At 40.7% G+C, this 15,000-nt stretch overlaps 1 protein-coding gene across 1 annotated transcript in view; it reads left to right on the top strand.

The window, feature by feature from the left end:
* dntt (deoxynucleotidyltransferase, terminal) overlaps positions 1 to 15,000 on the top strand; it is a 146,263-nt gene that overhangs the window by 67,276 nt on the left and 63,987 nt on the right. The window contains exon 11 of the mRNA XM_082153409.1: positions 14,603 to 14,839. Coding sequence (XP_082009535.1) covers positions 14,603 to 14,839 — 237 coding nt within the window. The remainder of the gene's footprint in view (positions 1 to 14,602; positions 14,840 to 15,000) is intronic.

Genomic DNA, 15,000 nt, shown 5'->3' with positions numbered 1-15,000 from the left:
CTCTCTCTCTCTCTCTCTCTCTCTCTCCTACATTAACACATACATTTAACTGAGAGAGACTCAGGGGTGGGTATGCAGCAACAATTTTGCAATATATATATAACTGCATTGCCATAGCAATACCAGTGTTTCTTACAGGATTTTTGGTAAAGCTGTGGTGAGTGGACCTCTGTACCTCTAGGGCCCCCCACCCCCCAAGAAAATGTTGTGCTTTTTACTGTTAAATTCATCGATCTGGTGCACTTTGAGAGTTCAAAATTAAAAACTCCAACCCATATTCAGTGTGCAAATTAAAAATTAAAATCTCTTTTAGTTACAGTGTCTGTCTACATTACACTACTACATAATAATAGTTTTAATATTAATCCCATTATTTAATAGCCATATATTGTAAAACAAATGCACTGAAAAATAAAGGAAACTTTCATAATTCGTTTTGTACTAATTTCTATACTTGAAAGAGTATATTTATATACTTAACATTAAAGATGTGATTGGGCCAGCCCAGTGACCATCAAGAAAAGAACCAATGGGCCGCTGATCTACGTGTTTCATGGGCCGGTGTGTCAGAAAAAAAACTAACGCTGACTTTTTTTTACCAATGCATTACACCGGCAGTAACCCAGCGCCGCCGATTAAGCAAAACAAAACTAAACGAATGTACAGTTTTATGGGCCGTTAAGACAAAAAAAGAAAAAAAGTATGAGATGCATCGGCCCAAACATGACCGTCCTACATGCCTGGACGTCACACTTTAAATCCTACCTGTTGCCTTTCACCATCCACTTATTTAGCTGCTGTCGCATCAATTGACATGCCATCTCCTTTTCCCTCTTTCTTTTTCTATTTTTAGCCCCCGACAGCTTTTTTGCTTTATCCATCTTTTTCGACGACAACTCACTACTCGTTCCTGCTGCTCGCTCAGCGCTCACGGCGCCCGCGCCCGCTCGCCAGCCTGCTCAGACCATTTTCATGAAAGGGGTGTTTCATTATGACACAGGCTATATTTTACTCGAGCAACATTAAATAAAATGCTTTTTTTTTTCTCACTTTCAACAATTAATGTTGCTATTTTGGTTCAAAATAAAATATGGTAACCTTTGCTTATATTTAGGATAAACATAATTATAGCTGGACTGCATGGGCCCCCCCTAGCGGCTGGGCCCCAGAAAACGTTCCCCTTTATCCCCCCTTATGGACGGCCCTGCCTACACCATGTTGTCATGTATAAAGCACTAGCATTCAATATTAAGTTAGCACAGCTTCAGCTCAGTTAGCACACAAATACCCAAGTGGAAACACTAAAGGGGGTCGCACACCGGACGAGAAGCGCAGCACCACGTCTTTAAAACTCGAACACATTATTCTCTATGAGTGTACACACACACCGGCGGTGCCATTCGCTGTCTGTCCGCGTCACCCAGCTACGCCTCAGGAACTTTTACACCTTTTACCTCAGGACCTTTTACCACAGAGCGCCATTTACATCGTTTTATATTAAATTTAAATTTATTTATCTCAAATCGTAGTTAATGTATATGCTGACTTCACCCTGTGCTGCAGTATACATTTAGTTTTACATTCGTTTACAGAAATCAGCTGCGTGGATGAAAACTGCTGATGTTATCGGATTTTCAGGTGAGATTCTCAATTCATTCGGTTAACGGACGCTCTGAGGTAAAGTGTTCAGACCGCAGACTCAGCAACGATTGTATTTAATTGTACAGTACAATCATAACATAGTACAGACATTATCTTAATCCCACAATGTCCTTAAACATAACAATATTGCTGGCCATAAACTGAGAAAGTGCGCGTCCGGTGTGCGTATCTCAAGTTGTCCTAGACGCGGCGCGGCGCTGCGCTTCTCGTCCGGTATGCGACCCCCTTAAAGGGATACTTCAGGATTTAGCATTAAGCTTTGTATTAGTAGAAAACCTGTAGTATTTTCGAATTACCGCGCTTTCCACCCTCATATCCCCCTGAGATGAGAGATTTATGTATTTTTTGTCTGGAAAAAATCCTCAGATGACGTAAAAATAGTCATTTTGCGTCATCTGAGTTTTTTTAGGCCAGAGGCGAGAATACAGCCAGTAGTAGGAGCTGTCCCGCATGTGTTCAGCCCGCCCATAGAGGGATCTCACTCACAGAATGTACACATAGTATCAGCCGTCTTTCTTTGGAAGCTAAGCTAGCAGGCTCTTGTTCTGTGGAGAAAGCTGAGTAGTAGGGGTTACCATCCTCTTTTTCCCGGACATGTCCGGCCGTCGAGATCGTCCAAAATGTCCGGGATTCGGCTTTTGCTTTCTGCAGTCGCCATTCACTGTTTACATGCACACCTTTTGTTTCAATCTAACTGATTTTATTCTGATTGGTGAATCTGAATGTAGTGTTTACATGAACGCTAAACAAGTGACCGGTCGATGTGCGTTTTAACATTGCTAAGAAAATTCCTGCTCCTCCGTGAGAGATACGAGACCGGTGTGTCTCAGTGATCCCGCCACCGGCCTCACGCTGTTCTCCCGCGGCCCTCAGTCTCGTCCTGCTCGCCACAGTAAACATGATGAATGGCGACTCTAGAACGCAAAAGCCGAATCCCGGACATTTTGGGCAATCTCGAAAACCCGGGCAGACTCGTCACGGAGACTCACTAGTAGCCTAGCCTTGTTGTTTTAAACTGCGTGCTCTTACCGGTAGGCGTGGCTTGGGAGTGGCCTCCTAGGGCAGCGAAGCAAGTGCATTCTGGGAGTTGTTGTCTTTCATCCACATAATCCAAAAATAAATTTTTCGGCTTTTCTCAGTCTAGAAAGCTCCAAATTCAAAAGTAATTTCACATTTCTTCTACATAAATGACCCATTTTAAATACACATTCATCTTTCCAGAGGTGAAGTATCCCTTTCAGAGTCAAAATGATCACACACCAATCAGAACCTTCAATAGATAGATAAAAGGGCCAGAGTCAGTTCACTCGGTTTTGGAACAATGGATCCAGAAAGACATGAAGGAAGAGGTTGCAGACACTGGAGTGGAGGAGGAGGAGGAGGAGGAAGAAGAAGAGGAAGGTGAAGGCGAAGGGCGAGGCCAAAGAGACAAGCAGTGCCACTCTAGTTGCCCATGTCTCTATCCATGGTTTGACTATGAGGGAGTCTGGGCTACGAGTTCAGCCACACTCGAGTCGCTTCACCGTCGCCTCCATCATAAGAACCTTCATGGAGAACAACAGGTACAGTAGATGTGCTTCAGACTGCTCTCTACTGTAACTGTTGAGTGTTACAACACATTAGGGCTGTCACTTTACGTTCGAAAATCGATTGCACAATCGATCGGACCAACCAACTCAAGTTTCGAAAACAAAAGTCTTTTAACATGCGTCACACAGCGACTGCAGGCTCTGACACACACACATAACAGCAGATTATACTTCTGCATAATGTGTCTCTTTTTACTACAAAAATGTGACAGTCTCATGCACACAGACACAGATTCAGGCTACGGTCTACAATTGCCTACGTAGGTGAAATTTGTTTGATATTTCTAATGGTAAACACAGCCATGTCGAATCCTGCAGTGATGTTTGTCTTTGATGCTTACTGTTTTTCGAGAATGTTCCACTCCTGTTTGTCATTGTGCACGAAACTTCACACCAATAAGTCATCAGGAATATTGCTGACTTGTGCGTCTCACGCGTGGCGCGCTCTCTTTACGCTTGTCCTAATGCCAGTTAGTCGTCCCTGGATTTGCCCATATTTGGCATTTAAAATGGAAACGTCTTTAGACATGGGAAATCTATTTTACAATTGATTCAATGAACACTTATGTCTCAAATCGAACAGGATTTTTTCACAAAAGTGACAGCCCTACAACACACACATGCACTGTAGCTGTTGCCCTATACTACTGGAATAAAAAGAAATGCATCAAATGCAATAACAAGGATGTGTTATAGTTACAGTAGTCAATACTTCTATTTTTCTACACAGAGACGATGAACTGGAAGAAGCCTGCCAGATATTTCAGTTGATGCGTGCCAGCGGGGAACAGGCATGCTAGAGGATCCCCCCCGCTGGCTAGGGCCAGTATAGCCTGTGATGCTGACGAGATCCTCTGGCCTGACCCAGACCAAACACGGGATGCTGGGGCAGGGGATTTATTTGTTTGTTTGTTTGTTTGGTGTGTTGTACTGTACAATACATTAAGGAATAAAAAAATGTGCCAGTGTATCAATTGGTTGTGTCTTTTGTGTTCATCATGTGAAAAGGTTTGTGAGGGGGGGTGGGACCACAAGTAACATAACTTACCAGTTTTGGAAATGTTGTTTTGAATGTATTGCACCAGTGTGTAAGACTATGTTGTAGTGTGTGTGTTTGTGAGGGCTTGTGTGTGTGTCTGAGGACAAAGTTTGGTTTTTCAGCAAGAGTGAATGGTTTTGAGTGTAGAGCTTCATTTTGACCTGAAAATATGATGTTTTGGGGAACTGGGTGAGACGTCGTGGATGTTTATAGTTTTGAGAATACGAGGCATACAGTAGTTTCAAGAAATGTGTTTAAGCAATTGAGAAAAACTGCAATAACTGCAACATGTTATTAACAATTATTATCATTTCTGATTATTATCAATGTTGAAAACAGTTCATATTTTTGTGCAAACTAATACATTTTATTTTTGATGAATAGGAAGTTCAAAAGAACAGCATTTATTTGAAATGTAATATTTTATAACATTTTAAGTGTCTTTAGTGTCACTTATGATCAATTTAATGCATCCTTGCTGAATAAAGTGTGTAGATAGATAGATGGATGGATGGGTGGGTGAGTGAGTGAGCGAGCAAATGTGTGTAAGTGTGTGAATGGGTGTGTGTGTGTGAGAGTGTGTGAGAGTGTGTGAGTAAGTGTGTGTGTGTGTGTTGAGTGTGAGTGAGTGAGTGAGTGAGTGGGAGATGGGTTGCCTCTCGCCCTTCTGTCATTTCACAGATTAAAAATAACCCAGCGTCCGCCTTCCTCTTTACGTTTCTTTATTTCCATCCACTTCCATTTGTTATTAGTCTCTGCGTTCGCAATGTTTCTCCCTGCGTTCAGATCCGCTTCACTGAAACATCCCGGATGAGATCTCAGTAAGAGCTTGACGGTTCTCCTGTGAGCAATCAAACAGAGACTCAAAATTCCTTGTGCTTTACCATTTAATCTCATTACTGTCCTTAAAGAAATGTTTCTCTACAGAAAAAAAGATGCAGTTAAAATCACTCAGTTTCAGAGCTCAACACTGTCTCAAATTGTGCAATTAATATTAGAGATCTTCCAAATGATCTGATCCATGCTATCAACATTCATAGACAGAGAGAGACGGAGATAGACAGCGAGAGACAGATAGAGACAGAAAGAGACAGCGAGAGACGGAGAGAGACAAAGAGAGACGGAGAGAGACGGAGATAGACAGCGAGACAGAAAGAGACAGAGAGAGACAGCGAGAGACAGAGAGAGACAGAGAGAGACGGAGAGAGACGGAGAGAGACGGAGAGAGACAGCGAGAGACAGAGAGAGAGAGTGAGATGGAGAGAGAGACGGAGAGAGACAGTGAGAGACTGAGCAAGACGGAGCGAGACGGAGAGAGACAGAGACAAAGAGAGATGGAGAGAGACGAAGCAAGACGGAGCGAGACGGAGAGAGACGGCGAGAGACGGAGAGAGACAGAGACAAAGAGAGATGGAGAGAGACGGAGTGAGACGGAGTGAGACGGAGTGAGACGGAGAGAGACGGAGAGAGACGAAGCGAGACGGAGAGAGACGGAGAGAGACGGAGACGGTGAGAGACGGAGAGAGACAGAGACAAAGAGACGGAGCGAGACGGAGCGAGACGGAGAGAGACTGAGTGAGACGGAGTGAGACGGTGAGAGACGGAGAGAGACGGAGAGAGACAGAGACAAAGAGAGACGGAGAGAGATGGTGAGAGACGGAGCAAGACGGAGCGAGACGGAGTGAGACGGAGAGAGACGGAGAGAGACGGAGTGAGACGGAGCGAGACGGAGAGAGACGGAGTGAGACGGAGTGAGACGGAGAGAGACGGAGAGAGACAGAGAGAGACGGAGAGAGACAGAGTGAGACAGCGAGAGACGGAGAGAGACAGAGACAAAGAGAGACGGTGAGAGACGGAGCGAGACGGAGAGAGACGGAGAGAGACGGTGAGAGACGGAGCAAGACGGAGCGAGACGGAGAGAGACAGAGACAAAGAGAGACAGACAGAGAGAGACAGCGAGAGACAGAGAGAGACAGAGAGAGAGAGAGAGACAGAGAGAGAGAGACAGAGAGAGACAGCGAGAGACAGAGAGAGAGAGAGACAGCGAGAGACAGAGAGAGAGAGAGACAGAGAGAGACAGACAGAGAGAGAGACAGAGAGAGACAGAGAGAGAGACAGCGAGAGACAGAGAGAGAGAGACAGAGAGAGAGAGACAGAGAGAGAGAGACAGCGAGAGACAGAGAGAGAGAGAGACAGAGAGAGACAGACAGAGAGAGACAGAGAGAGAGAGACAGCGAGAGACAGAGAGAGAGAGAGACAGAGAGAGAGAGACAGCGAGAGACAGAGAGAGACAGCGAGAGACAGAGAGAGACAGAGAGAGAGAGACAGCGAGAGACAGAGAGAGAGAGACAGCGAGAGACAGAGGGAGACAGAGAGAGAGAGACAGCGAGAGACAGAGAGAGAGAGACAGACAGAGAGAGAGAGACAGCGAGAGACAGAGAGAGACAGCGAGAGACAGAGAGAGACAGCGAGAGACAGCGAGAGACAGCGAGAGAGAGAGAGACAGAGAGAGAGAGACAGAGAGAGACAGCGAGAGACAGAGAGAGAGAGACAGAGAGAGACAGCGAGAGACAGAGAGAGAGAGAGACAGAGAGAGACAGAGAGAGACAGAGAGAGACAGAGAGAGACAGAGAGAGAGAGACAGAGAGAGACAGAGAGAGACAGCGAGAGACAGAGAGAGAGAGAGACAGAGAGAGACAGAGAGAGACAGAGAGAGAGAGACAGCGAGAGACAGAGAGAGAGAGACAGCGAGAGACAGAGAGAGAGAGACAGAGAGAGACAGAGAGAGAGAGACAGCGAGAGACAGCGAGAGAGAGAGAGAGAGAGAGAGAGAGAGAGAGAGAGAGAGAGAGAGACAGAGAGAGACAGCTGGTGATTAAGTGGAGGTAAAGAAGGGCGATTTTAAGTCGAGTGACCTTAACCGTCCCCCTTGAGGCTCATGGCATCACATCACAGTGTTTTATTCATCCAGCCTGCAGTGAGAGAGCAGTAAAATCATCTGAGAGGATGAAATATGTCCTTGTGAAAAAAGACGGCTGCATCATTTTTTATTTATCAGGTTTTTTTTGGCTCCTCAAGAAGGTCAGACTCACTCTCACAGAGAGCAGGGTTACTGGTGAACGGAGAGTGAAACTGATGGCACTGAACCAGTTACTGGACCTCTGAAGTGTTCTGGGTCAGTGGTTCTTCATATGTGTGTGTGTCTGTCTGTCTCTCTCTCTCTCTGTGTGTGTGTGTGTGTGTGTGTGTGTGTGTGTGTGTGTGTGTGTGTGTGTGTGTGTGAATCGTACGTATGAGTCTAAGGGACAGATTTAGTAAACGGCTGTGAGAACACAAACACATAAGAGCACCAAAGGAAGAGGAAAGTTCTGCACCTGATCTACAATGTGCAAGACTCAGTCATATCAGGCCAGAGTGTTTGAAGACATGCTTTTATGTGTTAAATAATGTCGCAAATATGCCAGTTTGCATGCTTATATGCGCTTAGAGAATATACATAAAGGGGTCGGGTTACATAAACATAAATGGAATCTAAAAAATTATCTTTTTTTAGCTTTGCAACATTTGATTAAAAAGCAGACTTTTTTTTATTAATTTTTTTTACTTATAATCGATGACTATAAGTTAAGAGTTTTATATTTTATGTTAATTGCAAAAGATACACTGCGATCAAATGATGTTCTTCCTCATAGTTTCTGTCTGGTTTTCCAGCACAAATATCTAAACATTCTTAAATCAAGACACATTTACTGGAGATATTAAGTCTTGCTTTCTGAAAAATGGATCAAAATGAAGTGAGTTTATGTGTAAAATAAGAAGAAATATCTTATTTAACTTAACTTAAAGAGCTAGACTTAATATCATAATTTTGCTTCTCCAGTAAATGTATCTTGATTAAAGAATGTTTAGATATTTGTGTTGGAAAACAAGATAAAAATACTGAGGAAGAACATCTTTTTATTTTATTTTATATATATTTAGCAAATTCTCTTGAATGATTTCTAGATATTATAAGATTAATCACGTGTTTTATTCCTCATTTGTAAGTCGATTTAGATGAAAGGCATTGAATATTGTTGTCTCTGTGACGAATGGCTTATGTTCCTCTATTGTCGCTTTGGATATTTTGTTAAATGCATACATTCAAATGTAAAGATTCAGTGTGAAAGCATTTGTAAGTGTTAACATGAAGCTAAATTCATTATGTTAATAATGAATCTTTGCTTCATCTTTGCTGTGCTTGACGGTGCCGCAGCTTCGGCCTCATTCATTGCCAAATGAAAAGTCAAAAAGTTGCATTGCATAAGAAATTGAGGGCAAATAAATCTCCAAAAGCATGCACAGATCCACAGGACACAGTCCACCATCTGGGCCTTTTCCTATATGATGTGAGATGCACTAATCCTAATCTCACACACTGTCCAGGACGTTTGGATGCAGTCAGATTTGATACCAAAGTCCACAGTTGTTAAAGAGCCAATGCCAGGATTATGAACTCAAATGATCTGTTTGTTTTATCGCTTTATACTCTTAAAAGGGATTTCCAACCTTATTTTGTCTGCTGAGCCTATTTGACCTAAACTGCAGGACGTGATCGAGAATTAAAAGAGTTATTAAAACTGCATTATTTGAACTTTGTGCTTCAGTCAAACGGTCAAATACACAGAAATATGTAAAAATGCCCAGTTTGGTGATCATTCACTTAAACACAGTCAGTTATGTCTTAAGTGAACATAAACAGTTGGGAAATAAATCGCATGTGTATCAGTACATTAGATCAGTGCATTCGCTCTTAAAGTGACAGCAGCCTAATAAACCTGCTGCCGTCTGTGTCATTAAACGCACACTGTGTAGGAATTTCTTCCATCTAGCAGTGAAATTGTATTTGCATTCAAACGAATAGAGCTCTCTAGCGCCTCGCTTTTTCGCAACTACGGTAGCCGTTATGTACCAAGAAGCTATGACAACATGTCTTCCAATACCACTTCATCGAGTTTTCTTTTGGGTGATGAGGTTTCGTTGTTTTTTTGGCGATGAGGATTCGTTCTCCTGTGGCTCGGCATAAGTATGATCCTGCATTATGAAGTACTGTGCCTTTCAGATTTGCCGGGACAAGCGCCTCTCACTGATCTCCGTGTCCGTTCCAGCTGGTTTCAGTCACGTGACGCTGGCTCTGAATTAGGGCTTTGACTCCGAACTTCGTTATTCGAATATAATTCGAATATTTTAAAAAAGAATGATATTCGAACGAATATTAGGCAGCCTTTAATATTCGAACCTGTTATGGGCATTATTTTTTGTAAATGTGTTTGCTTGTAAACGTTGTTTTCAATTCAGATTCCGAGGCTTTTTCACGCCTGGGTAAGTTGTGAATCGCGAGCTCATTAGCAAGGCTATTATTGGTCATCTGGGCTCCGGTAGGTGACGTTAGCGCCTGGTTAGCGCCTATTTTGCATACCAAAACAACGGCCGCGCCAACGCCTACAAAAACCACGCCTGACGAGGAGTTAGAAATCTACACTCCTGATAATTTGAAAGCAACGTGTGGCAGTACTTTGGGTTCCCAAAAAAAACAGGGAAAAATCACGAGTAAGGACAAAGTGATGTGTAAAATATGTAGGACCAAACTCACATACCACGCAACGACCAGCAACATGAGAGCCCACCTGTCAACAATACATTCGAATATTAATATTAACAAACAAACGAACTTCGAATATGATTTTTGGGCAAAAGTCAAAGCCCTACTCTGAACGGAAATGCGTTGAGGTAGGCTAGTGCTTTTTGTCCCTCTCTGCTATTATAGTTTTTCAAAATGGCGGAACGACATGGAAGCCTCCTTGGACTTACCCGTCCAATGTAAATAAAGATAAGAAATTCTTCGCTTACGAGGTTTCGCTTACATTGGCAGAGTAATTTTACACCAATGAAGATATATTTATGAATAAAGACATTGATTTAAGCGAATAAAATACTTAAAAAAAAACTGCACAGTGTACCTTTAATGTTAAACAGGCAACAAAAGACAGAGAAAATTACTCACTGCTTTTTAGTAAATTTAGTAGGATTAATCTATATTTAATTTATACAGTGAACACTATTCAGTGTTGTTTTACATTTGGTTAATTTCTGTCGAGAAAGACTCTGCTTGTTCTGTTTTTTAGGCCTATTTGTTTCACAGGAATGATATTCCTCGCTATAGCTTTCTTTTTATCATGTATTATTATGTATTTTGGTGAGTTTCGGCTGATACTTCTTCCAGTGAACTGTGGTCCTGATCGGAGCTCCCTTAATTTTCATAATTTTAATTGATATTTTTATGATTTTAATTAATTCGCTTTTCATCAACTCCCAAACCCCCTGCAGTTCCTTTACAAAAATGAAAAAAAAATTGAATATTAAAAATGTTTAAAGTCCCCCTGTGGTGAAAATCCAGCTTTTAATGTTGTTTATGTGTCTATGTGGTGTTTTTAATATGCTTTAAGACAAACCATGTGTAACTTCATAAGTCGACACCATTGCTGAGTATTTCCTCCTTAAAACTGCAGTGAACCAAAGACAGTCTCAAAAACACGCTTTGAAATCGCTGGTGTTTCTGACGTCACAAACTACCTTGTAACCAATCAGATCAACGTGTGATCGTCAACCAGTGGATCTCTGAGCTAAATGTGAGTGAGTGGAGGCGGGGCTCATCTGCATATTCATAGAACTGCGAATACTAAATGAGGAACGGTATATTCAAGCTATTTTAAGGCATGAAGAATTAATTTTTCTGTCAAAAAATAATTTAACTGTCATTTTGGTGATCAAAGATGAGTTTTAAGGGATACAATTATTAACTACAGGGGGACTTTAAACCTTCACAGGAACTTTAGTAGGAACATCTGAGATAAACGTGATTATTAAGTGGAATATAATTACGTCTCCCGAGCTGTTTAAGAGCATCCTGTGAGCGATCATGGAAGTCTCGCATTCCCTGCTTAAGCATCGGGGTGTCGGACGCGCCGGCGTTTAACACAAGGTTATTTTTACACGAGGTTTGCACAATTAGACTGAGCGTCTGTGGGTTTAACGGATGGAGAGGCGGCGGGAGCTCCAACCCTCCGGCAGTTATTGCTCTTTAACACGAGCGCTTCAGATTTATGCTCTGTGAGAGGGATACAGTAGTGCAACAATTATTAAGGCTGCTGCAATTAAACTGACAATTTGTAATGTAAATGGTCTTAGTTCTGCCCCCATCAGGCGCTGGATAATCACAGCGACTCGTAACCGGCGGAAATCAGTTCTCAGGCCCTTCCCTTCTCTCCTCGGTTTATCTCTCTCCTCGGTTTATCTCTCTCCTCGGTTTATTTCTCTCCTCGGTTTATCACCGCACTTATACAAACTCTCTTCACTTGCTCATTAGCATTATTTTCTCTTTATCTCTGTCTGTCTTATTTTCTTCCTTTCCCCGCCTAAGGAGATATCACTATTACTGAGTGTTATTTTATAGTATTGTAGGGATGCACGATATATCAGCCACCATATTGGTATCGGTCGATATATGTTCATTTTTGATATTATCGTTATCGGCCCGATAAGAAAATTTGGCCGAAATATTAAAGCTGATAAATAATGGATTATTTCCTTCAGCTGAGACACTTATTCACATTATACAAACTCTCTTCATTTGCTCATTAGCATTATTTTCTCTTTATCTCTGTCTGTCTTAGTTTCTTCCTTTCCCCGCCTAAGGAGATATCACTATCACTGAGCGTTGTTTTAGTATTATCTAGATAGTATTGTAATATTTATTAATATGTTGAATTGGCTTTTATTTTTGTATTTCCTGTTTTAGTTTTAGTCATCTTTAGTATTTCAACTTTTTTTCGACAGTTGCCAAGACAAGTTTAAGTTTTACATCTCATATTTATGTTATTTTATTTCAGTTACCGAAAATTATTTTAAACAATAACAACGTCTAGTTCTACTGTTCACACTTCAATAGTGATTTGAATACAGTGTCACTAAGTGCACATTTATTTACACCAAATGCATATTTTTGTTAGCAACATGCTAATTCACGTTAGCAAAATGCTAATTCATGTTAGCAACATGCTAATTCATGTTAGCAAAATGCTAATTCATGTTAGCAAAAATGTTAATTCATGTTAACGAGTTTGCTTGCCCATAAAATCTTTAAGATATTAGGTTAAACTTATTTGGCTTGCTGTCCACTGAAGAGGGGCTCGATGAAGCAGCTTCAACTCGAGCTCTGATATACCCCCCAGTGGCTAAATGTAGGATATGATAATTGAAGGGCAAGGTACCTGAGATGAAGGTGGAGTTTGGGGAGGTGGAGGGATACTGGAACAGCTGATGCTAGAGAGAGGTAAGCGGCTGCTTATATTAGATGGGCTCACTCCTCCCTAACTTGCGTTTAGGAACTTCATTTAGCAAAAACGCTAATTCATGTTAGCAAAAATGCTAATTCATGTTAGCAAAAATGCTAATTCATGTTAGCAACATGCTAATTCATGTTAGCAAAATGCTAATTCATGTTAAGCAAAATGCTAATTCATGTTAGCAACATGCTTTTAATTCATGTAAATAGTAAAACACAGTAGCAATGGTGTAGGGGTTCGAATCCGCCTTTTGCCCAATCACACATCAAATCGGAAAGGCATTTATTATCAATAAAAATTAAGAAAATATTCGAAAAGTGGAATAAATTGTCTAACGTGTGTTTAATAATGAAGTGTTTATCAGTAGGGAAGGCTTTAATGTCCCAGTAAGGCATCCATTTAATAATTTTAATAAATATAAATACATTTTATTTACTGTATATAATAATTTTATAATTCATAAATATAATAATTTTATATTAATACATTTAATTAAAAAAAAATTGTTGGGAGGGCTTTAATGTTCCAATAAGGCATCCATTTAATAATTTTAATAAATATAAATAAATTTCCTTAATATAATAATTTATAATTTATAAATATAAAAAAAAATAGAATCTCAATGATACTAAAGTAACATTTCTTCCACTTTTTCATCCTTGTCCCTCCATCCATACATTCTTCTTTTTATGTTTTTAAACGTCCTCTGCTCTTTATTCATTGACTGTACTGAGGAATAGTCCTGAATTGATTTAATTTCTCGTGGAGTGGAAGCATTTAGCGCAGACGGAGAAAGGCGTCCCGCTGATTCGAGATCCAGCCTTATAATTGAACAGGAACCATATTTCAGGTTCTCTATTCTTTAGCGGAATTGGAAGCGGTTCATGTTTGCGTCTTTGCTTCAGTGAGTCGCTCAATGGGTCGACTATTAGCAGACATCACAATGACTTATCCAATCACACGTCTTTGTTCAGTTTATTTAGCGGCGCTCTCGAGGAGCTTGTCTTGAGTGTTTGCAAATAGACTTCTTTCTGTCCGACACTCAATCATTTGTTAAATCAAGCAAACTCTTATTTAAGGTGCAAATTACATCTGAGGCTGATGGCTTCAGGTTTGTCTAAAAAAATAACATGGAGTAAGAGCGAAAAACAAAGACGAATTGAAAAATTATGCAGAAAAATATTTATGTGGTGGTGTGTGGAAAGTTAATGCAGGAAGAGTGTGACAACTGTTTACTTTTCATTTGTGGATGTGCCTGACTATCTGAGCAGACTTTATTTCAGTGTGATTAATGTGAAGTACACTGCTTTAAAACCATTTAAAAGATTGAGGTTGTTAAGATTTTTAATTGAAACTAATGTTAGCAATGTGCTAAAACATGCTAGCAACTAGCTGAATAATGCTAGTACTTAATGAAAACAACATGCTAACAATGTGTTAAATCATGATAGAAACATGATAATTCATGTAAGAGATGCTAATTCATGTTAGCAAAGTGATAAATCATGTTAACAATGTGGTAAAACATGTAAGCTAAATGATAATTCATGTAAGCAATGTACTAAAACATGCTAGCAAAATCATGCTAACAACATGCTAATGTTCATGTTAGCAAATGTGGTAAATCATACTAGCAACTTGTTAATTAAAACTAGAAAAATATTAAATCATGATAGCAACATGATAGCAACGTGAAAAAACATGCTAGCAAAATGTTATTTCATGCTAACAATGTGCTAAACATGTTAGCAATATGTCAGAACATGTTAGCATCAGGCTAATTTATGTTAGCAATATGCTTTTTTCCAGTCTTTAACAGTAAAAATTAACTGTTCTATTTCAAAAATAACCAGTGACAAACAACCACATATGCTCGTATTCTAAAAACAAAACAAATAGCTACTGTATAAAATAAACATGTTTTTCAGAACATCCTGCTGTACTCAGACTTCCAGGACTCGACCTTTGACCTGAGCCAGCTGCCGAACCATCGCTTTGAGGCCATGGATCATTTCAGCAAGTGTTTCCTGATAGTGAAGCTGAAGAGAGAGCAGGAGAGCTGTGAGCGAGGGGCGAGTCGGGACTGGAAAGCGGTGCGTGTGGATCTGGTGGCTCCTCCGCTCGAGCGCTATGCCTACGCCCTGCTGGGATGGACCGGCTCCACGGTATGAGCACAACTCAGTTAACTAAATTAAACCCAAAACTGGGTTAAAACAACCCAGCATTTTTTTTAGAGTGTATAAACAAATGCTGGACTCTTTTAACCCAATTTTGAGTCAAATATGGAAAACAAACAAACATTGGGTTAAAAAGGTAATTAAAAATG

The sequence above is a fragment of the Leuciscus leuciscus genome (assembly GCF_965113295.1).
Source record: "Leuciscus leuciscus genome assembly, chromosome: 22".
Taxonomy (NCBI): domain Eukaryota; kingdom Metazoa; phylum Chordata; class Actinopteri; order Cypriniformes; family Leuciscidae; genus Leuciscus; species Leuciscus leuciscus.
The sequence above is the reverse complement of the archived record's forward strand: the minus strand, read 5'-3'. Positions and strand labels throughout refer to the sequence as shown.